Below are 22,945 nucleotides of genomic sequence, written 5' to 3'. Positions count from 1 at the left end.
TTACATATATACATATCAACTACAAATCTTAAATAATGCGACTTTTATTCTCACTATATATTAATAATGTGATATTTTTTTTAAAGAAATGCTCAATTGTGGTATAGTTAATTTAATTTTTCTAAGAAGCGAATGCTTTGAAACATTTTACAAGAAAATGATCAAAATTACCCCACAACTTTTGTTTACTAGTTAGGTTTACCCTTCATTATATTATGCTGTCATTCATACCCCGTAGTTTAAACTTAATACACATACCCCTATTTGGATGAAAATTCCCAAAAATTAAATGAAATTACCCGATTTGTTTTAAAAACAACTTATTAGTACTCTAATTTAGCCCAAACCCGACTCATTTAACCAAAACCTATATGTCCCTGAAACTTTGCTTTCTCAATGCAAAAATATTTTCAATTACGAATCGAACCACATTATGTAACAAAATTAACTGCAATCTTAAGCTCGTGGACGACTTACTTATTCACAACATGAGCAAAAACTTATGGATACTAACAACCGAGGCTTATGAAAAGGTATATTTATTAAGTCTGTACACGGCGGAATATGAATGACACATAGTATAACGAAGAATAAATCTAACTAATAAACGAAAATTGATGAGAATATTTGACCCTTTCCCTGGTTTTATACTTCTAGCAGTCATTGCTTCAAATCCTACTCCTCTTTATATTTTTGTTCCAAATTTTAGGTATGCTAGAGAGAATATTTCCACAATAATGAAATGCATGCATTAATAATTTATAATGATCTTACTAAATATGCAGTAGCATATCAACAAATGTCATTTTAATTTATTTATCTAATTAAAATTCATTTCACATATTTGAGTATATATATCACTTACCATTTATTTTAGATTTTTAGTATAGAAATCACTTTGCCATTTATTTTAGATTGTTATTATTATTATTATTATTATTATGTAATCTATGCTACTAAAATGACCACCTTATTAGAAGCTTTTTAACCAAGGGCTTGAATGAACAGTTTAAAAAAGTTTAGGGCCTTATCTGAGTTAAATTTTCTTAGAAACAAACTAAACAATGAAAAACTTTCCCTTCTTCGTGTGCAAATTTGCAGTCGGCTGAGTCCAGTGGAATCTGTACTGAGAGATGGCAAATCAGCTTTACGGCTATAACCCTAGTGGCACCGCCGGAATAGTAGCCGGCAATACAAGATCCATGGAAGATTATCTTTCTACGGAGAAGACATTGCTGAGTTCTTCAACTTATTTTGGTTCTACCGGCTATTCCAGTTATCAGACTGATACTTACACTCCTACTGCGAGTAGGATTCCAGGTTTTCCTAGTTATGGACCTCCTGGTGTTGATGTTACTCAACCTGCTACTGTTGCTGACTCTTATTTTTCTAGCTTGAAGCGCGCATCCTCTGACGGTAAGAGACATTCTTCCCCTCTCTGTTTACTTCTATTCATTTAGTTTATTGTGCTTGTACTTGTTGATGAACTGACTAGCATTAGCCTTAGGGTTTCGACTTTGAAAATTCTCTGTGTCCCCTGTTGGAAGGCTTAATTTTCATTTTAGGAGGAGTTGATTTTGAGGTAGGGGTATCATTATTTATTGTGATAGTAGGAAAATCATAGGTTTGTTGTTTACGTTGGCTGTGAGCTTGGAACGAGTTCCACTAAGCAATTAACTTAAAACGATCTTGCAATTGACTTACGTTGGCTGTGAGCTTGGAACGAGGCAGGAATTTCAATTTCAGCTAGGGGATTCAAAATATGAATAAATAACACTTAAATACAGGAATTTCACGAAGATAAATAGGGCGTAATTGAAGAGATTAATCTTAACTTGCTACAATTTAGCTCGTCTTGTCTCTCGTATTTTACATTTCTTTCTACTTTGGCCATGCTCCATCGGACCATTCTTAATTATTATTTTGTTTTTTGTGGTTTCGTTTTATAATATTCTACTTTGAGCTTTTTATTTTTATTTTTGATTTGAATTAGTGCCCCTTTAATTACATGTGATCTTTGAAAATCGCCAAGATTCTTAAACAATAAAAAGACAAATATAATTTATGAATTACGAATAAGAGAGAAAGAGAAACAAAATATGAAGAATCTAAATGTAATTTTTAACTTTTGGGAAAAGTTAGAGAATATACGAATAAAAGTGATAGTATTTTGTTTAAGTATGCTACATTAATTATAAAAATAATCCAAAAATTATGATATTAACATAAATATAGATTGGTGCACAATGTAAAACTAAGCAATTATGTATACTTGGGCCTTACTTTTACCAATGGAAAATGAGGGAATAATGGGCTTAATAGCCTGAAGCTCAAAAAGGGGAAAAAACAGGTGTTACTGTGGTTCAAACCAGCAATCTCAAACAAGAAATGAACCCCCTTAACCATCGAGCCAAGCTTCTAAACTGTGTTGAGGGGGTTCATTAAAGGATATATATACGTAAATTTGGAACCTGTCCTTATATATAAAGTGTAATTTTCCGGCGAAAGGGGTTCGGACTTCGGATGAACCCCCTCCAACCCCCCCTAGTTCTGCCCCCTGCCTCCAGTACAGTGCCTTTGAGTTGCTCCTCTGATATAGCTTTAAGATATATAATTTTGGTAGAAGTCCAAAAATGTTATGGTGCTCTTTATATGTTAGACATATTTGATGTAATGCCAAAGTTCTGGATGAATCTTACTGGTATATAAGCTTTTGCAAACACCTATAGTTTCTACTTCTTTTTTCATGTCTAGATATCCCTTTTCGCATGCATAATTAGTGCATAAATACATTATCGTAAGTTGCACTAGGTATTTTTTTTTCTTGTTGCCGCACATATTTTTAATACTATCTTACGTAAATATAAATTTTTATACTTGTATGTATAATAACAGCTATATTCGGTGTTTTTGTGTTTATGTATATATTATGTACCATAGCACTGTATCATCAGGCACTTTTGGGTGCACATAATACAATTGGGCAAGCTGAAGCTTGGTTTTCAGCCAATCCTTTAGCCAAGCGCCCTAGATTCGAGAGTGCAAGCAATTTATCTATATATCCCCAGAGGCCTGGAGAGAAGGACTGTGCCCATTATATGCAAACACGAACCTGTAAATTTGGAGATAGCTGCAAGTTTGACCATCCTATTTGGGTTCCGGAGGGTGGAATCCCGAATTGGAAAGAGGTGATCATTTATTGCTATTTATTCTTAATAGAATAAAACACAGTAGATTATCAAATAAGTCATTCTTATCTCACTATGTATTATTATGCTTTCCCATGTATATCTATATTTAGTCCTAATAGCTCTTACCGCATAAGGCTTCTTCTTAAATAGTTGTAGCTGGAGCTGGAATAGTTTCTTTATACTTACTCTCCTCCCTGCTCTTTTTCTCTTTCTTTTTCCTTTCTCTATTTTAGCTATTCAACACTATTTTGCATAATATAATGATAATAATAACACCAACACAATAATAATAATAATATAAATTATAGTAATTTACTTATAGTTTTTATTTTAGTTGCTTACTTTATGAATCAATGGTATTCATAGGATCTCATTTCTGTAGAATGCGGGTTGAATTTGAAAGGGTTTGGAACTCCTTAGGATACTATTTGTTCCCTTTCAACATAGAGCTTTTGCTGTTTTGATACTTTCAAATTTCAATTGTTACGTTGGCCTGTTTACTCTTTATTTTACTTTAGTTTTCTAGTTATCCATTTTTCAACTAAGTTATTTGTGTTTCTTTTCCCATTTACAAGCAATCTAAGAAACCTCTTTCCTTCTATGGGAGATCTTCAAGTAATGAGGAAAAAGTATTGCTGGTATGCTAACGTTGGGTTGAGATAATTTTAATTGGTAGACATACTTCTTGTGTATTTGCCTTGATGGTCTCTACCTTATTTTTCTGTCTGTTCAAGGCTTCAAGCATTACAACATGAGTTCTACTTATCAGATAAACTATTGCTTGAATGTGAGGGTTAGGATGCTTGTTTGTTCTTATTCTTTCGGATGTGAAGTTTCTGTGGAATTGTCTTAACATGTAGAAATGTTGGCGTAAGTTTTCATGTCAATTAAGCAATAGCTTTTATGAAAACTGATGTATTTTTTCTATGGTTAAGTGTTATTAATAAAGTTATCAAGACTTTTGACCACAAAGAAATGTTATCAAGACTTTTATAAGGTAAAGTGTTATGATTATAAAGCTCCTATTTCCCTCCAGACTGACATTGTCCAGTGTGAAAATTCATCTACTTCCCCGTCATTGAGGCCCCTCCTAATGATCAATCCAACCAGTACTTGAGTAAAAACCTGCTATCTTCCCATACTTATCAGTGGAACATCTACATATACCTAAATTTTTTTAATTTGAGCCTTCCAATTTTCTAGCCATACATTAGACCGAATTGGCTATTATTACCATTTCCCAGCTTCAGCTTTACAAACTGACTATATTCTCTCCATAGGCTACTAATAGTGCTCCAAACTCCTCTCTTAGAAGAGGATTGGACTGCACAGAGAGTCCAATAATCTTTCCTACCGCATTTGACATCTATGAGGTGCTCTTATGACTTGTTGCTTCCATCCTTTTAACTCCACAACCATTTATATAGTAGGCTTTTGCTATGCAACCTTAAATTCCTTACTCCTAGACCCCCTACCTTTTTTCCTTTCATCACCTCTTGCCATTTAACTAAATGCAACTTCCTACTGTCAGCATTACCCCCCAATGACAAGTAATGTTTTTCCCATGGAACCAATTTACTGCTGCACCTATCCAAAACTTCTGTCACCCATGGAACCACATCTTCTTATCATTATTTTAGCTCCTAATGGCTGGGCTAAATAAGTAGTAGGAAGCTGCTCTACCTCACAACTCATAATGCCTGCCAGATCATCACTGCAATGTTCTGCATTAATGCTGAACACTGTACTCTTAGCCAGGTTCACTTTTAATCCAGATACCACTTCACAAGCTAATAAAACTCCTCTGTGATGTAAAAGTTGATCTTTCTCTGCTTCATACAGAATCGGAGTATCATCTGCATAAGTGTGAAGATGTGTAAGCCTGTTAGTTCTTCTTCCTCACTTCTTCTACATTCAGCCCTCTAATCCATCCCATTTTTTCTGCTTTTTGAAGCATTCTGCTTGGAATTTCCATAATCAACAACAACAGATAAGGAGACAAGGGATCCCTTACCTTAATCCCTCATGAGATTTGAAGTATCCTGAGGACATCCATTAATCAAAACTGAGAAGAACTGTGGAAATACAATATTTTATCCACTTAATCCATCATCAAAATTCATTTGCTTAATGAGATACAGCAAATATGACCAAATAACATGGTCAAATGCCTTTTCCTAATTTAGCTTGCAAGCCACACCTTCATCTTCCTCTTGTTTAGATATTCCAGACATTTATTAGCAACCATAGCAGCATTAATAATTTGCCTGCCTTTTACTAAGGCGTTCTGATTATCTGGTACCAGCTTCGCAAGCATTTTGGTGTATATGGATGGAAAGAAAGAGCAGGTGTTTAGATGGGACTTCAAACTCCTAACTGCTTCTTGAAATCTAAAAGTTTGATGATTCTTTTTAGTTGGACTGTTGGAGCAACCTTTCCCCTGTAATGATGTAATTTCCCTTCTAGATTTCATTAGCTCCCTCTCTGTGGCTTTACAACCTTGTGTTTTTGCTTTAGGTTTTAACTCACAGACCCCATCTGTTTTTTGTTGTTCTGGAATTATCACCTGTTTCTCTTTGTTACTTCTTGCAGCTTCTTGATGCTTTTTAATACAACCACTTGATTCATCAATAAATTAGCTTTGCAATTATTTGTAAATACTATCCAATTAACTACAACAACCAATCAACCAACCAAAAAAAAAACAACAACCCAGTGATGTCCCACAAAGTGGGGTCTGGGGAGGGTAGAGTGTACACAGACCTTACCACTACCTTATTGAGGTAGAGAGGCTGTTTCCGAAAGACCCTCGGCGCTAGTGTATCAATCCCAAATAAAAGAAGAAAAAAACAGTGGAGCAAGCATAACATATAGTAAGAAAAGCAGTATACAGTTTACATGAGAGAGACAATAACAACAACAAAATATTGTGATAATCGAAATACAATAAACAACATATGGCAAGAACTACAAGGGTACGCCTAGTCCTACACTAGACACTAAACCTTCGCAAGACAAGACAACACTTTACCCCTACTACCCTTCTACCCTAATATGCAACCTCCACTCCTTTTTATCTAAAGTCATGTTCTCGGTAATATGAAGCTGCACCATGACCTGTCTAATCACCTCTCCCAATACTTTTTTGGCCAACCCATTCCCCTCTGCGTACCCCTTACAACCAACCTCTCGCAGCTCACTGAGGCATTGATGCACCTCCTTTGCACATGCTCGAACCATCTCAGTCTCGCTTCCTTCATCTTGTTTGCCACAGAGGCCACTCCCACCTTCTCCTGAATAACCTCATTCCTAATCTTGTCACTCCTATTATGTCCACACATCTATCTCAACATCCTCATCTCTGCAACATGCATCTCGTGAACATGAGATTTCTTGACTGACCAACACTCTACCCCATACATCAAGGACGGTCGAACCACTGCTTTGTAGAACTTACCTTTAAGTTTAAGTGGTACCTTCTAATCACATAAGACTCTAGAGGCAAGCTTCCATTTCGTCCATGCCGCCCCAATATGATGTGTGCCATTATCATCGATGTCCCTACTACCCTGGATGATGGATCCAAGATATTTAAAATTCTCTCTCTTGGGAATAGTCAGTGTAGCAAGCCTCGCTTCCACGTCTGCTTCATCCATTGCAATACTGAATTTGCACTCCAAATATTCCGTCTTGCTCCTGCTCAAGTTGAACCCATTGGACTCTAGAGTTTGTCTCTAAACCCCCAACCTATCCTTAACTTGTTCCGTGTCTCAACAATCAATACTATGTCGTCCGCAAAAAAACATACACCATGGAACTTCCTCTTGAATAGACCGCATCAGCTCATCCATCACAAAGGACTATACAGTTATCTAAATGGCCTTAAATCTTTCGCCTCCACAACTCCTTCCTTCTTAGGAATAGGAGCAATGGGATTTGTATTAAAGCTCTCAATGGAAATGCTTTTTTGGTATAACCAAACTACTGCCCTTCAAACATCCTCCCTAACTATACTCTAATAATTTGTTGAGAAAAAACGAAGAAGAACCATCTGACCTCTTTCTTGAATTATAGTTTAATAAGCCTTCTTTTTGACAATTAGTACTGTTGTATTCCTCAACATTAAGGAATGCTTAATGCTGGCCACCTCCATAAAGTTTGTTACAAGAAAGTTAAGTCAGACTTTAGAGTTACAAAGCACCTCAGAAGTCTACCAGATCATCTATTTCCTCTATACAGTTTTCTTTATACCAAAAAAATAAAGACCCTAAACAGTTCCATTTCACATCATCAATGAACTTAATTTTGTCTTCACGACATATTCCTCTCCTTCCATACCATCTGTCCACCAGATGCATGGGGGTAATATCCTCCATTTTTTTGGGTCTTACTCCCTCCCTCCTGATTAAGCAACTCATCAAATCAACTGTGTGTCCATGCATTGTTCACTCAGTCTTCCTGAGTCTAAAGGTCATATTCTAGTGCTGGCTTGTGGAATTGCAGTGCAGGAATAGAAAAACATCCGGTCATAAGTGTCATTCCCTTTTCTATAGGACTTCCATGAGTAAGGCCGGCCTTCCTAACCCTAGCCATGTGAAGCATGTTATACATTCTTCTAGACCCTTGATACCTCTTCTTGCACCATACTGTCCTCCTTGTGTGTCCTATTCATAGAGAGGAGACCATCCTCTTTGTGCCTCCATCTCAGAGAGTCAAGTTTAGAAACTGTGCCAGGAAAAGCCTCCACCACATTTAGCAGACTAGCCACCCTTCTGACTTCCAATCATCCAGGTGTCTTCTGAAATTAAAGTTCCACCCTTGAGGGGACCAACACATTTATAGTGACTTCAGAGTTGCTACTCAAAACCATTAGATTAGGGAAGACTTCCTGTAATGTTGCTTGCCCAATCCAGTAGTTTTTTCGAAACATTGTTCTGTTGCCTTGCCTACCCTAATTCTGGAGTTGTCCTGCAGTTTTGGCCATAGAGATCTGGTTGATATCCACACCCCCACTCAGTAGTGGACACATGATTGCCATTAAGGGGTGTCAATGGTTGTATTAAAAAAATATAATTATGGGGGCTTGTGGGACTAGGACAGACGACCTCAAGGATTTTTCGCTACGCCTTAACCACTAAACTAAACCTTTAACTTGTGTTAAGAGGTGTCAATGCTATATATATATATATATTTATTTATTTATTTATTAAACCAAAATTTGAATACAATGTAATTTTCCGACGATAGTTAAGGGTGGGTCCGCCCCTGCCCCACTCCATAAGTACCATTAACCTCATTGGAGCACCATAAGCTAATTTGACCAAGCCTTGTGAGTGATGACCTCCTTCCACATGGTTGATTCTTCTTCACTGAATCTACATAACCACTTTATCAGAAGGCTATTGTTTTGAATCCTCAGATTTCTGATACCAAGCCCACCCTAAAAGTTCGCTCAATTGTGCCACTTCCCACTTCACTAGATTGTATCCTCCCCTTTCTTGTTGCCTTCCACAGAAAATCCCTTCTTAGCCTATTTAGCAGCTTCACCACACTGACATATATAGGGAACAAAGATATCTCATAGGTAGGTAAAGAATCTAGAACCAAGTTTATTAGAGTGACCCTTCCCCCCTAATGATAAACATTGAGCTTTCCACTAAACTAACCTCTTCTCAGTTTTCTCCACAATATTGTCCCATTTTTCCACATCCTTGTGTCTACTACTTAAGGGCATACCAAGTATAAATTGAGTAATTTATCTACTGCACACACTAGAACACACAGATGGTTGGTTGGTAAGTTGAATTATGTCATAGTGACTAGATCCGACATTTCTTTTCTTGTGAGTGTTGTAAGTTAGTTTCTGGATTCTCCCCGTGATAGCCATTGGGATGCAGTTTGCATTTTGCAATACATAAAGTCGGCTCCAGGTAAAGGACTATTCTTTGAGGATCGAGGCCATAAGCAGATTGTTGGATATTCAAATGCTAATTAGTAGGATCACCGTCTGATAGACATTCTACATTTAGATATTGTGTTTCTGTAGGAGTTAATTTGGTGTCCCGAAAGAGTAAGAAACATAGTGTAGTTGCTTGATCTAGTGCAGAAGCAACATATTGAGCAATGTTGTAACAACTTGTGAGCTAGTTTTGATTAAACGGTTGCTTCGAGAACTAAAATTTGGAGAAATTAGTTGAATGGAACTTGTCTGTGGTAACCTAGTGACCCTTCATATCACGTCAAATCTGGTATTTCTTGAGAGGATTAAGCACATTGAGATTAACTCTTCACTTTGTTCGGGGAAAAAAAAGATGCTCTCAGGAGATACTGTTACAAAATTTGTGAAGTCGAGCAATTAGCTTGCAAATATTTTTTTTTTTTTGAAACTTGGTAACTTTGTATTATAACACAATAGTACATGGGCAGTACTAAACCTTATATACAAATGAACTCCAAAAACTCCACTATTCTAAATCTAAATTGAATCTAGAACATCAATTATAGAGACAGTTTCATTTGAGTATAATTGATTGCACCAAAAACATAACAACAAAATGCAGTTGAGTTGAGGGGTATTTTTGACCCTTTTCCCAAAAAAAAAAGTAGAAACAAGAACAATTAAAATAAAAGCTCGCCTGCTCAACTCCTGGGTGTTTATCAGCTGCTGCTTCCACAGCAATTGAGCAAGAGATCTCAGCTGAACCGCCACCATACACAATGGAGTTGTTGCGAATAAGATTTCTAGCCACACACAAAGCATCATGGATACTACGTTTTGTCTCCTCAATCATCATCTTGTTACCTGTATGATGATCAAAGCTCAGTACAAATATCCTAATCGATACAATTTCTCAGGTATTCTAAGATTCTGCATAATCCTCCTGTACTTTTCTTTTTTGAAATTAGAATCAGGAAAAATAATCTTCCTATATTTTTTTTGATAAAGGTAACATTGATCTTCCTATATTTTTTCCCACTAAACTTCAAATATGTGCAGGTAAAGAATGCTCGACTGGTGCTCTGTAAGAAACAAAACCCATATATCCTGGTATTAGGAAATGACTTTTCCTCAATTGCAAAGTTCTCGCATCCCATATTAGTAAGTTGTGACACTAACTCCACTAGGCAAGAACTCAGCATCTGGTGGAGGTCACCGACCAAACAAAAAGAGTTAAAAAGAAATGGGAACCGCATGTACCCTCAACCACATTTGCCCAACTAATTTTTTTTTTTTGAAACTTGGTAACTTTGTATTATAACACAATAGTACATGGGCAGTACTAAACCTTATATACAGATGAACTCCAAAAACTCCACTATTCTAAATCTAAATTGAATCTAGAACATCAATTATAGAGACAGTTTCATTTGAGTATAATTGATTGCACCAAAAACATAACAACAAAATGCAGTTGAGTTTAACTTTCTGCATACTATTCTCTACGCTCTCAAAACACCTAGAATTTCTCTCTTTCTAGGTTGCCCACCATTACCTGAGCTGAGGGTCTTCCGGAAACAGCCTCTCTACCTCGCACGAGGTAGTGGCAAGGTCTGCGTACACTCTACCCTCCCCAGACCCCACCTAGTGGGATTTTACTGGGTTGTTGTTGTTGTTGCTAGGTTGCCCACCAGATTGAAGCAGGGATAATTCTCCATCTCGTTCTGTCTTTAGCTAGCACTCCTGCCTCCTCCCAACTTTTTAGGGCTTCAGTAATTCTCCTAGGCATAGCCCAGGATATGCCTTTGAGACTCAAGAATACCCTCCATAATTGTTGAGTAAATTTGCAGTGTAGAAAAAGATGGTTAACAGTTTCTGATGTTTCTCCACAAAGAAAACACCTAGAACATAAGGTTATCCCCCTTTTCATAACATTATCCTGTGTCAAAGCTGCTTCCTTAGCTAGCAGCCATATAAAACATGAGACTTTATAAGGAATTCTGCCTTTCCAAATTTGTCTCCATGGCCAGATAGGAATCTGTTGACTTGGTTGCTCCATCAACCTGTAAGCTGCACCTACTTTAAATATACCTTTGCTGCTTCCTTTCCACCATAATGCATCCTCTTCAGCCTGGAGTCCATTGAAGTTTCCAACAATGTTGAGAAATTCTGCCACTCTCATCACTTCCCAGTCATTGAGATGTCTTCTGAACTGGAAATTCCAGCCCTGTGTTGTCCAAATCTCTGCAATGGTCCTTTGTTGTGAGAGAACTAGGTTATATATGTCTGGAAAGAGGAGTTCCAGATTACCTGACTCATGCCATTCATCTTTCCAGAATTTGGTCTTGTTCCCATTCCCCACTTTCACCTTGGAGTTGAGTTTGACTTCCTCCCATAATTCTCTTATGGATCTCCATAAACTGACCCCATAAGGTGAAGTCACATCCTTGGTCATCCAACTATCTTCCGCCTCATATTTGGCACCTACCACTCTTTTCCACATTAACTGATCTTCAAACGAGTACCTCCACAACCATTTCATTCTGAGTGCTTCACTTTGGAATATCAGATTTTTTATTCCCAATCCGCCATTCTTTTTCCCAGTTACCACAGATTCCCATTTCACCAGGTGAAATCTTTTCTTCTCGCTGTTACCTTGCCACAAAAAATTCCTTCTTATCCTATCCAATTTTTTGATGACCCCTGCTGGAATAGGAAATAATGACATCATGTATGTTGGTAGAGCATTAAGTACCGAGTTGATGAGGGTCAACCTCCCTCCCATTGATAAGTATTGAGTTTTCCATCTAGCCAATTTTTTCTCGCACTTCTCTATCACGCCATTCCAGATTTCAAAAGACTTGGATTTTGCTCCCAAAGGCATGCCCAAGTAGGTTGTTGGCAAAGTGCCAACTGCACCCCCAAGAATTGAGGCTATATAATTCATATTATTGACCTCATTAATGGGATACATAAAGCTTTTCCGCCAATTAATGTGCAGGCCAGATACCCCTTCAAATAGGACCAGTATCACCCTTAAATATTTCAGTTGTTCTTCCTCTGCTCCACAGAAGATGAGTGTATCATCGGCATATTGAAGGTGTGTCACATCCAAACTTTCAGCACCATCTCTCGACGCATCAAAACCTTTCAACCATCCTCTTGTGTTAGCTGTCTTAATCATACTGTTCAGACCCTCCATAGTGATTAAGAACAGGAAAGGTGATAGTGGGTCACCTTGCCTGAGCCCTCTTTGTGAGCTGAAAAAACCTGCAGGAAGCCCATTGATTAGAACAGAAAAGTTTATTGTTAAGTCCCTTGATCACTAGTCCTCGTATTAGTTAACATCTGTGACAAGCTCATCACTGGTCCTTGATTAGTCAACATCCGTAACAAGCTCAATACATATAACTTGTATGCACCAGCTTGAGGAGAGTTAGAATAGGAATAAGAATAGAGTTCGATATATTGTCCTACTTGGGATATGATTGTAATGTAGTGTCTGTAAGGGCTCAATGAGATAATGTAGAATACACAACTCAATAATATTTTTCTCTATTTCTCACATATTGGAGTCCCACATCGGTGGGACAAAGTCTATTTGGTCTCCTTATATGGTCTTGGTCAATCCCCCCCTCATGAACTAGTTTTTGGGGTTGAGTTAGGTTCAACATCCATTTCTTTATCATGATATCAGAGTCAGACGCATCCCAATTCATTCTTTTCGATGTTGGTGGGTCTTACGTTGCCCACCCTCCAAATGTCCAATCCTGGACGTACGGGGGTGTTGAAGTCCCATATTGGTGGGACAAGGGCTATTTGGTCTCCTTATAGTCTTGTACAACCCTTCTCTCATGAGCTAACTTTTGGGGTTGAGTTGGCCCAAGATCCATTTCTTTATCATGAAATTTGTGATCACATCGTATGTTTCTAGTTATTATCTTCTACTTCCATTTATGCAGGTTCCAGTTACAACTGAATCTCTTCCTGAAAGACCCGGAGAGCCTGATTGTCCAGTAAGAAAAACTTTTTGATGAGTTTGTGACTATGTGTGCTGTTAATATCCTAATTTTATGTTGACTTGTTTCCAGTATTTTGTGAAGACTCAAAAATGCAAGTTCGGTAATAGATGCAGATTTAACCATCCCAAAGATAACACAGCTCATTTGGTAGGTTCACAGGCTCAATTATTATTTACTTCCTCTGAAGACAGTTTCATTTATTTCAATTGTTAATTTGGCTTGAGTTTCAGGGTTCTGTACAAAATCCTGGTGTTTCTGACTTGCCTGAGAGACCTTCTGAACAGCAATGCACGGTATGCAAATGTTTTTGCTAATTGGAGCACTACTTGTTACTTAAGCTTGCTCAAGTATGCACATAATGTGTTTCTGATTCATAGTTACTCAAATCATACTATGGCAGTTCTACATGAATACGGGAACGTGTAAATTTGGTGCTACCTGCAAATTTCACCATCCAAGAGATATACAATTTCCATCTCCAACGCAAGAAAATGGCTCTGTGGGGAAGCTTGGATCAGCTAATTATGAGATGACTGAGGATGTGAATCTAGTCAAGCCGCTTTCTGTTCCAGCTTTATTGCACAACTCCAAGGGCCTTCCCATTAGACCGGTATTTCATAGATTTTGTCATTTACCTTTGGTAGAGTATTATATGCTTCTTTTGTGCTTTGTTTGCTTTTTTGGTTTGTCTTTTTCTATTATCCCTTCCTTTTGTTCTGTGATAGGATAGCTGTCAATAGACTGCTGTTTTGGTCTACTTTATTTGATAATTATTAACCTAATTTAAAAAAGAATTAGGATATCATGGTATTTCGATCCCGGTACCATAATTTGTCTGTGAGGATTTATTGTGATGAAGGGCAACTTGTTCTTAAGACATTTTTTCGCTCTGCTGGCCTAAGGATCTTAAAGCATCTCATGTCTTTTCATTACCTGCATTATGAGTGCCACTGCCATTGTAGATATGCTAAGCTTCATTGAATCTGATTGTCTTCTTCTGGTATTAGTGATGTGTTACCTTTTTGTAGACCTGGTACTTCTGGAATACAACAATAACAAACCTAGTGTAATCCTAATGCACTTCCTATGTGGAGAAATTAGCAAATTGAAAGTTTTTTTGAGAGAAAATTAGCAAATAGAGGTTTTAACCCATAGGAAGAGAAAGCAGAAGCATGTTTGATTTTCATCCACAAGTACAATGACTTTTTTTTTCACTGGCTGATAAAGTAAGATTAACCACAACTTTAGATACTTGAGGCTGCCTTTTTTTGTTAAGCCTAATAAGATGTAAGCAGTGAGTTCCACGGACCCACAGGAAGTAGTTCATTCTTCTGTTTTTTATCTTTTACAGGGTGAAGTTGATTGTCCTTTCTACCTAAAAACTGGCAGGTTAGTCTTTTTTGTGGTGAACATGATGGGTTTTACTTTTTGTTCTTCTGCTAACAGTTTGTTTTACTTTTTGTTCTTCTGCTAACAGTTTTGAGTACTGAAAAAGTTGGACTGTTCATTGGTTTATAACATGTCTTTTTTGTTTTAACAAATATCAAACAGCTGCAAGTATGGAGGCACTTGCCGTTACAGCCATCCTGAAAGAAATGGTAAGGATATTCATAAGCTCTGGTGGACCATCACTTAAAAACTTTTCCTCGTCACTCTTAATCTTTGTATTGGTCTTCTGTTTGTTGAGTTTTGTAGGTTTGTTCTGATATATGATTGTGTCTGAAACATATTATCTGTTGAGTTTAATCTCATAATTAGCATACTTCTTTCTCATGTGAATTTTGGGATTAGAAAATGTATTATGTTCTCATAAAATAATTTATGAAGCCACTTTGACAATGCAACTTGAAATTTGTCGAAATAAATGGATAAAAGGATTGCTGCAGAAGACCTATAAATGAAAGTTCATCTATAAGCTTATTGTATTACTCAAATAGACAAATACTGAGCATACAAAATACAATGCCTAGTGTCAACTACTGATTCTCTTTCACTTTTTACATTTTCAATCTCCAGCAGCTGGTATTGGCCCTACCCTTGTAGCCTCTCCTGCAACACATTGGAACATTGGAATGGTTAATCCAGCTGCCTCTCTCTTGCAAAATTTTGATCCAAGACTGACTCATACAATGGTATAATCAATTCTCAGTTTGTGTTTTCTCTAAAACGCTTTGAACGTGTTCCTGAAAGTATTGTTTATTTTTGATACTGCAGCTTGGGTTGCTTCCACCTGTCTATCCACAACGACCTGGACAAATTGAATGCGATGTGCGTACCTACTTTTTTCTAAGATATACTTGAAAGATATGTGAATTACTACTCTCAAGCTGGATGCATGTGGCATTATTTTGGGTCCTGCACTATGAACCGTGATTTTGTTGTTTATCAGTCGTTGAAGGCACTATCATATTGTCCCCCAATCAAAAGGTGCCACTTAATTTTAGAGTTGTATATCTCGAGGTTTCGAGGCATACACTCTAGGACCCAAGGAGCATCTTTAGCAGCCCTTTTATTGGGTGTTTGCACTTCTGTGGAAATGATTGCTCTGTTTCCTTGAACCTCTGACTATCTTGACTGTTGTATTACCTACCTTTGCCAAAAGAACAAAAGTACACCGTATCAATCCTAACAAGGATATGGCAAACCTTCCAAAACATGAACATATTATTGCTTTGCAATACCTATATCAGATCCTCTGGAGTCTAAAAAATGTAGCACTCTTTGTAGTTCTTACCTCTTGTTGACTTCTAAATTTATTCAGTTTACTTCTTAAAGAAGTGCATGTTATTGGGCTCTCAGTATGCCGTCGTTAAGTTGACTCGCATCCATTCTTAAGTATACACACACATATTTGATAGTATAGGAGCTACCTGTAGTGATGAATGGATTCTCGTTCTTGTTGCTATGCTATTATCTAGATCAATCATGAATTACTCTTCAGCTATTCTTAATATGATTGGATCTAGTCATTCACTATCTTTCTTTTGTTCATCTTGCTTGTTCTGTCATGTTTTACATCAGTTCTATATGAAAACCGGGGAATGCAAGTATGGTGAAAAATGCAAGTTTCATCACCCTCTTGATCGTTCAGCATCTGCAGTGTCAGATGTACAGCAGCCAAATGTTAAGCTTACCCTTGCTGGTTTACCAAGGAGGGAGGTACGCTTTATCTTTGCTAGAATTTAGACATGACATGCTCATTTTCTGGTGGAAGAAGTATTTTGTAGCATTATAAAAATATTCTGATAATTTTATTCTTCTTAGGGTGGTGTTTGACAACCTCTAAACTCTGTTGGTTAGATATTCATTTGCTCCTGCAAATAACACAATAATACTGTAAAGTAGATACATCTGTTTATATTCAATTATGGCAGATGTATGACTACCACTAAAAAATACCGACTTCCTCAATTCCTACCAGTGCATTGGTTGCAAGTAGTAGTTGTGTATTGCAGCCATTAGTTATGTGTTTGAATATCTTCTGATCACCGAAAACCCCTCACAGAATACCTTAGTACTATACAGATACGTAAACTACCAAATTGCAATGCCCTTTTTTAAAATCCCCCTCCCAGTTCTCATCTTTAGTTGCTCGAGCATATAACTTCTTTCAATTGTATCTCAACCTTGTCTTCTTTCACTTGGTCTGTTAGAAATGGAAGTCCCTTTAATTCCATGATATTTTCGTAAAATTTTGTTGCAATGATACTGGCAGGGTGCTGTACACTGTCCATACTACATGAAGACCAGTATGTGCAAGTATGGGGCGTCATGCAAGTTTGATCATCCACCACCTGGAGAGGTCTTGGGTATGGCCCAAGGGGCATCGTTGTCTGTTGAGGGAGGCGATAATGTTGATGTGAATGAATAACAGCAGTAAGGTTATAACTTATAATTGAAAGGCCATTTTCGTAGTCGCATCTTTTTCAATTACCATATTCTGCTACCTCTTTGTAGCAAACTTGTAAATCATATTTTTTCTAGATGAGCTTTGGACATTCTTTTAGAGTTGGAACACAGTTTCTCGTCCACACCAAAACGTGATGGAACATATTTTTTTTGCAATGATATATGCTTTTAATCGTGCACAAAACCTCTAGAAGATCCTTTGGGGTGGTTTGAATTTGGGACTTTCATGTTGGAGGTCTCAAGTTTGAAACTCCTTGCTAGCGAAATCAAGGGGTTTGCTTTCTAAGTTGAGCTCATAGCACCGGGCTTGTCTAGCGTGGGTTACCTCCCCCGTGTGGTTTGCGAAATTTTGCATTGGGGGGGTTGGGTTGGGTGGGTTATCCAGTGCGCACCCAAAAAAAAAAAGGCCTATATCTAGAAGGGAAAAAAGTAAAATGCAACCCCCTCAACCATTTGCATGAGAGAGGGAACACCATTGACCTATAGGCTATAGAGAGTACTCCTTCCCTTCCATATTTGTTGACGCTATAAAAAATAGATGTCATTTTAGTTGGCCCAATTTTAAAAATCATGAGAGATGCAACATATTTTTTTTCCTTTTTACTCTTAGTATTAAATAACTATATAAACTAGTAGTTTAATTTAGAATTCCATGTTATTAACAAGGTAAAATAATTCTTTTTAAAGGAATGTATCAAAGTCAAACTGAGCCAAATAAGATAAAACGGAGGGGGAGTACTGGTAATAATCACTGTTGCTATTTATTTTGACCTGTTCAAATTTTAGCCCAAATAATTCATTTGCTACCCTTACTAAAATGTGTGTTTTGGGGCCTATATTTTGTAGCTCAAACACTAGAAAGAGAGTAAGGTGACTTTTCAAGCCACTTGGCATTGCAGGGATTTTAGATAGAAAATGTTTTAGTTTAAGGGGTAATAGTAACATTTCATAATTTTACTTAAACTAACAAAAATTGGATAGTTTTTGACGGTTTTGAGGTATTACTTTTTCCGTCCCTATGTGATGTAGTTTAACTTGTACAAAATTTAAGAAATATAAAAAGACTTTATAATGTCTAGAATTATCTATTCGGATTCTTTAAAAATGTCGACGGGTGCATGTTAGAATGTCATGGGTGTAATAATATTTTTGAAAAGTCCAAACAACTTAGTTAAAAAGAGTACATGAACTTTTTGTCAAATAAATAGGATTCAACACGGGTAAAATATTTATAATATCATTAAATAAAAAAAAATATTACTCTTTTTAGTACTGTCTAAAAAAAGTACCATATAAATTAAGATAAAAAGAGTAAAGTCTTAATATTTTATTAAAAGTTTAATCAAATGTACATGTCAATTAATATATATTATCAACTCAGATAGATAACCTTGGCGATGAGAATTTATGATAAAGTTCTTGAGATTACAAAAATATTCTCATGATTCATGAAAGTAGGATATAAAATTGCTGAATTTCAAGCTTCACTAACTTTGATGCAAGATTCATTTTAACGACATTTAAGGGCTCCCATTAGTACGTACATTATGATAATTTTCATTTAGTAATCTAAAAACATACTATAGTATTTAATTTTATGCAGTGTCCGTGAAGGCGACGGCACCGATTTTAGAGCCTTTGGGATTTGGTTGGGATTTTAAAAGACAGATTATTCATCCTTTTTATCTGTAATTCATGTTCCAGGGGCTCTGTTTGATCTCCGTGTTTGACCAGCTATCACAACACCTACAAAAACAAACTACACCCTACCGTCTCGAGCGGAGCTAGTAATGATTTAGGGGTGAATTTTTATTTGGCGAAAAATTATACTATTTTTTTTTTATGTATATACTGTAGATATTGAACCTTCTTCTTGTGTTTACTTCTTTATATTTTGAACCTGACTCTGTGATTGTCGATGGGAGGGGAAGATCGAGGGGAATAAGGATAATTGTGTACTTTTTTTTAATTTCAATTTATATGAGTAAATATTGATGGTAATTTTTGAAATTAAATTTATATAATTAAATTAAGTAAAGTATTATATATTATAATGATTTTTAATCAAAAAATATTGTAAGACATAAAGTTGGGGTAAAAAAATAAGTTATTTGGCTCAAAATTTATAAAAATAATGCATAAGAGACGGAGGAGTACATCCTTATCATTATTTATTGGGTATGTATTATACTCTCCTCCATTTTAACAAAGGGTTATTGATTACAAGACATGGAATCTGAAAAAACTGGAAAGGAGCTAGTATACAATGAGTAATATACAATTTATAAACTTTTTAAAGTGTAATTTATTCTTTTATATAGCGTTGTTCACTCAGTGTTGTAAGTTCATTATTAGGCTGTAAATTTTATTTTATTTGATTTATGTTGACTGGACACAACTTTTAAAAACGTATTTATTAGAGATTTATTAGATTACTAAATTAGCCTTATTAGTTTTGCTTTAGAAATTAATTTGTAATTGCTATAATTATTTAATTATAAGGTAGTACAATAACAATATTTACAGTAAAATTTTACTAAGTGGGGTCTGAGAATTAAGGTAGAGTGTATACAGACCTTACCACTATCTCGTGGAGGTAGTGAGACTGTTTCCGAAAGACTCTCAGCTCAAGTGCATCAAATTCAAGTAAAGAAAGAAGAAAACAACGAAGAAAGCATAATCGTTAATATATAAGAAAAAAAAGAAGTGTAAAGTCTACAAGAAGGAGACAATAACAACATCAAAATAATGTGATAAGCGAAACACAATATAACAACATATGACAAGAACTACAAGGGTACACCTAGTACTAGCTACGACATGCACTAACAAGCATAAACCTTCACAAGGAAAGACAACACTCCACCCCTACTAACTTTCTATCCTAATACACGACCTTCACTCCTTCCTATTTAGAGTCATGTCCTCGGTAATATGAAGTTGTGTCATATCCTATCTAATCACCTCTTCCCAATACTTTTTTGACCTACCTCTAACCCTCTGCATACCCCCTACAACTAACCTCTTACCTCCTCAATGGAGCGTCATCACACCTCCTCTGCACATGCCCAAACCATCTCAGTCTCTCGCTTCCCTCATCTTGTCCGCCACAAATGCCACTCCCACCTTTTTCTGGATAACCTTATTCCTAATCTTGTCGTTCCTAGTGTGCCCACACACCCATCTCAACATCCTCATCTCTGCAACATGCATCTTCTAAATATATGAGTTCTTGACTGACCAACACTTCGATCCGATCCACCCACACAACAAAGAAGGTTAACCATCACCTTATAGAACTTAAACTTAAAGTTTAGTTGACATCTTCTTATCTAAGACTCCAGAGGCAAGCCTCCATTTCATTCATGACGCCCCAATGTGATGTGTGACATCATCGTCGATGTCCCACTATCCTGGATTACAGACCCAAGACACTTAAAACATTATCTCTTGGGAATTGTCTGTGTGACAAGTCTTACTTCCACATTCGCTACATCTAACAAAGCACTGGATTTTCACTCCAAATATTCTGTTTTGGTCCTGCTCAACCTGAACCCTTTGGACTCCAGAGTTTTCTCAAAACCTCTAATCTAACATTAACTCTGTCTCATGTATCATTAATCAGTATTATATCATCCACAAATAACACACACCATGAAACCTCCTCCTGAATAGATTACGTCAACTCATCCATCACCAAGGCAACTAGGTAGTGCTCCGAGTCTCCTCCCAGTGTTCTAATTAACCTGAGTCTGGCTCCATCAAACATATCCTTTATCGCCCTAATATAAATCAACATGACACCTTTATCCTCCAAACACCTCTAGAGGACATTCCTCAATACTTTGTCATAGGCCTTTTCAAGGTCAATGAACACCATATGTATGTAGGTCCTTCTTCCTTTCCCTATATTTTTTCACAAGTTTTCGTAAATCATGGATGATTTCAGTAGTCGATCGCCCCCACATGAATCCAAATTGATTCTTGGGTATGGATACCCCTCTCCTCACCCTCATCTCCACCACTCTCTCCCATTCATTCATTCATTCATACATTCATTAGCTTAGCAGTTTGATCCTTGTAATTGTTACAATTTTGAATAACCCTTTTTCTTGTACAATATAATCGAACCATTGTACTCCACCTCTATTCGTTGAACATTTTTGTTCTCTTAAAGTAGCATTAAACAACTCAGTCAATCACTACATATCGACCTTGTCTGTGCTCTTCCAAAATTCCACGGGAATCTCATAAGGCCAGGTTACTCTACCCCTACCCATCCTACTAATAGTTAATTATAAGAATAATATCAGATGAAAATAATAATATTCTCTTAATTTGGTAAAATGAATAAGTGAAAAAATATCTATTTTTATTATAAGGGTCAGCAAAATAAAGTTATAAACTAAACTTATGCATCTAACGACATAAGTTCTAAGGTATTAAACGACAAAATTTATTATGTTTTATATTATATTATGAAAATATAAAATTTTGTGTGGCGATCTTTCCTTTTTCCCAATATTAGAGGTATTTTCGGCCACTTTTTTTTAATTTAAAATATTGAAGGTACTTGTTATGACTTATAAATTAGGAAAAATTACCTAAATAGACAACTTAGTTTACAATTTTCTCTACCAGTTTACAAAATTACAAAAACTTACTCTTTCCTATTCTCGGATACATCACTTTACGCAATGCACTGATCGGATACATCACTATACACGATGTATCGGGACGTAATACATAATACATCACTTTACGCGATGTATCGGTCGGATTTATACATCATGATGTATCGGAATGTATGCAATGTATAGGAACATTGAGTGATATATCTGAAACAGAGACACAATGTATCGAGACGTTGAACGATGTATCCAAAATTGGGGACAATGTATGGGGACGTTTGGAGATGTATCTGAATTTCACCAAATATAAGGAATTTTTGTAATTTAATAAAGAATAGAAATAAGATGATATTAACTCTTAACATTATGAAATTTGTGTAAAATATTCAATGAATTAACCAGATAATATAAAACACAAAAGTTGGACTCCTTTTAATTTATCTTGACAGAGTGGAAGGCAATAAGCCAAATAGATAGCGTATGAATCCCTTTCTGTCTAAATTAATTGTTGAGATGAGAAAAAAATATAAAAACATCCAGCTCTATAAATTGATTATTTTAATTAAAATGAATACGTTGGTTTGTGTATTTTTTGTTGGATCTGCGGACTTTGAGGATATTGCTTTCTTTTTCATTCAGCGCTCACGTGTATTTCAATGCCTCTAATTAATTAATTAATCAACTAAACATACCTCAAATTAAGTTCCCAACTTTTTGACCCTTAATTTGGCACTAATTATTCTATCAATTTTATTCCCTTTCTTTAGATATTTTATGCATGAACAATCCATTTATTATTACTTAATCTTTTTTAAATTCATGATATCGTAAGTTGGTGAAGTAATTTCACTTGATTAATTGCGCCAATTATTTATCGTGATTTTAAAATATAACGGTCTCAAATTATTTGTTATTTAGAAGTTCAAGACAAAACTAGTTACTTCCTCTGTCCAATAATACTTGTCCAATTAAAGAAAAAAACAATACTTGTCTGTTATAGACTTTACATATTTATTAGATAACTATAAATAGAAGGGTAATTTTATTATAATTCTTTGAATATAATAAATACAATGTCTTAAAAAATGTAATAGAGAAATGACTATAATTAATAATAAGGGTAAATTAGGAATTAAGTCATGTAAAATTATCCATTGATTTTATAAAGTGGACAAATATTGTTAGACATCCCAAAAAATATAGTGGACAACTATTATTGAACGGAGGGAATACATTTTTTCTCATTTTATCTTT

At 36.0% G+C, this 22,945-nt stretch overlaps 1 protein-coding gene across 1 annotated transcript; it reads left to right on the top strand.

Moving 5' to 3' along the window:
* Positions 1-1,035: 1,035 nt before the first annotated feature.
* On the top strand, positions 1,036-17,219 carry LOC102580597 (zinc finger CCCH domain-containing protein 37-like). The gene is made up of 12 exons (XM_006344866.1): positions 1,036-1,416; positions 2,941-3,188; positions 13,092-13,145; positions 13,221-13,298; positions 13,382-13,444; positions 13,552-13,761; positions 14,503-14,540; positions 14,703-14,749; positions 15,168-15,283; positions 15,366-15,419; positions 16,173-16,310; positions 16,867-17,219. The coding sequence occupies exons 1-12, from the start codon at positions 1,134-1,136 to the stop codon at positions 17,020-17,022; spliced, it is 1,485 nt and encodes a 494-aa protein (XP_006344928.1). The 5' UTR covers positions 1,036-1,133; the 3' UTR covers positions 17,023-17,219.
* The last annotated feature ends 5,726 nt before the right edge of the window (positions 17,220-22,945 follow it).

The sequence above is a fragment of the Solanum tuberosum genome, unplaced genomic scaffold, assembly GCF_000226075.1.
Source record: "Solanum tuberosum cultivar DM 1-3 516 R44 unplaced genomic scaffold, SolTub_3.0 scf00056, whole genome shotgun sequence".
Taxonomy (NCBI): domain Eukaryota; kingdom Viridiplantae; phylum Streptophyta; class Magnoliopsida; order Solanales; family Solanaceae; genus Solanum; species Solanum tuberosum.
Note: the sequence above shows the minus strand (reverse complement) of the source record. Positions and strands in the feature narration are given on the sequence as shown.